We start from the raw sequence: 1,545 nt of genomic DNA on the forward strand, positions 1-1,545 counted from the left end.
AACATGAGGTTGATTACTAAACTATAGACACACTCATATAATATGTCAAATATGATAATTATTAATATTCCACACACACAAATATCAAATATGACAAGCAAAATAACATCATGATAAAATTAATAAAAGTTTCAACTTTCTAATCTAAATTAACGAAGTTCATCAAAACAAACGTAATAAGTCAAATTAATCATTAAGCTCAAGATCATCCTCATTGTATTCTTCTTCTTCTTTATGTTAATCTTCTTCAAATTCAATTTCTTCTTCTTCTACATCTCTAAGTCTTAGAGATGAGTCTCTGATAGAGGAAGATGTATTTTCCTTCTCGACTTGTTTAGGCCTAGCATGTGAAGTAGAAGTCATGGATGTAATATTTTTTCCTCTAGTACAATATTCAGGTTCTTCAGCTCCACTAGCCCTAGCAACGATAGCCCATGTCAAATCATCACCTTCAAAAACCAACTCATCTTCTTCATTATCACTTTCTTCATCCATTCTACCCATCAACATTCATTATTGTCATCAATATCTATCAAAGAGATGGGGTCAATCTTATCACGCGCATCATACCAAAGTTTTAAGACACGATTGTATTTCACAAATACCAAATCATTTAAGTGCTGCTGAGCTAGCCTATTCCTTTTTTTGCTATGAATCTACAAAATGTCAAAAATCACAATAAGTATAATAAAATAGCAAAGAATATTTTCTACTTATAAAAGTAACATACTAATAGTATTATATATTTATATTTATTACATACCTGCTCAAACACACTCCAATTACACTCACAACCGGAAGCACTACAAGTGAGGCTAAGCACTTTAATAACAAACTTTTGCAATTCTGGGATATTTGCTTCGTAGCATTCCCACCATTCTGCTGGAGATAATGCTCTTTTGTGTCTAATTGCCACATTCCTCCCAAATAGCCCTTCCGTCTTTCGATATATAAAGAGTTGGGTAGTGATTTTATCTTGCTTAGCAGTGCTTGAAACCAATCTCTCCATAGTTTCAAACAAATCATTCACCACTGTCCACAGATATTTGAATCTGTGTATGAATAAAAATATTCTGGATTCAAATAATGTTATATAGCATGCAAAGGCCGATGAAGTTGACATTCCCATCTCGTATCAATGATCTCAAACACTTCTTTGTATTTCTCTTCTTTCTCCTTAAAGGCCTTCATAATTGTTTCTTTTGTCCTATCCATAGCCTCATAAATATAGCCTATTACATGTTTTCTTTCCCCATCAACCAGTCTCAGAACACGGACTAAAGGGTCATATATCTTTAAAATATGCACAACACTGCTCCAAAATCTAAGTGTCATGATGATTTTAGCTATCTTCTTCCTCGCCGCTTCTTTTGCCCATTTACTCTCTGTCCAATCCTTTGAAATGAATATTTTTCTTAAATTTTGCTTCTGTAGGTGCATCCTTCCAAGAGTGAGAAAAACAGTAGTAAATCTTGTGACACCCGCTTGACAAAGCTCTTTTTGTCTTATGAATTGCCTCAACATATTTACCATGCCTAGGCGAAC

At 33.7% G+C, this 1,545-nt stretch overlaps 1 protein-coding gene across 1 annotated transcript; it reads right to left on the reverse strand.

The window, feature by feature from the left end:
* Positions 1 to 503: 503 nt before the first annotated feature.
* On the reverse strand, positions 504 to 1,215 carry LOC122043910. The gene is made up of 3 exons (XM_042604473.1): positions 1,122 to 1,215; positions 764 to 1,032; positions 504 to 656 (listed from the first exon to the last, which is right to left on the reverse strand). Exons 1-3 carry the CDS (start codon positions 1,213 to 1,215, stop codon positions 504 to 506), a joined length of 516 nt encoding a protein of 171 aa, XP_042460407.1.
* Between the last annotated feature and the right edge of the window lie 330 nt (positions 1,216 to 1,545).

Source organism: Zingiber officinale, chromosome 2A, assembly GCF_018446385.1.
Source record: "Zingiber officinale cultivar Zhangliang chromosome 2A, Zo_v1.1, whole genome shotgun sequence".
Lineage (NCBI taxonomy): Eukaryota > Viridiplantae > Streptophyta > Magnoliopsida > Zingiberales > Zingiberaceae > Zingiber > Zingiber officinale.

What these genes read in the sequence shown, in the direction of transcription:
- LOC122043910 (XM_042604473.1), bottom strand. Translation starts at nt 1,215, where the DNA reads ATGGATAGGACAAAAGAAACAATTATGAAGGCCTTTAAGGAGAAAGAA. An exon ending in CATTGATACGAGATGGGAAT is followed by an intron (nt 1,033 to 1,121) that starts GTCAACTTCATC and finishes ATCTGTGGACAG; the next exon opens with TGGTGAATGATTTGTTTGAA. An exon ending in ATTGGAGTGTGTTTGAGCAG is followed by an intron (nt 657 to 763) that starts GTATGTAATAAA and finishes GACATTTTGTAG; the next exon opens with ATTCATAGCAAAAAAAGGAA.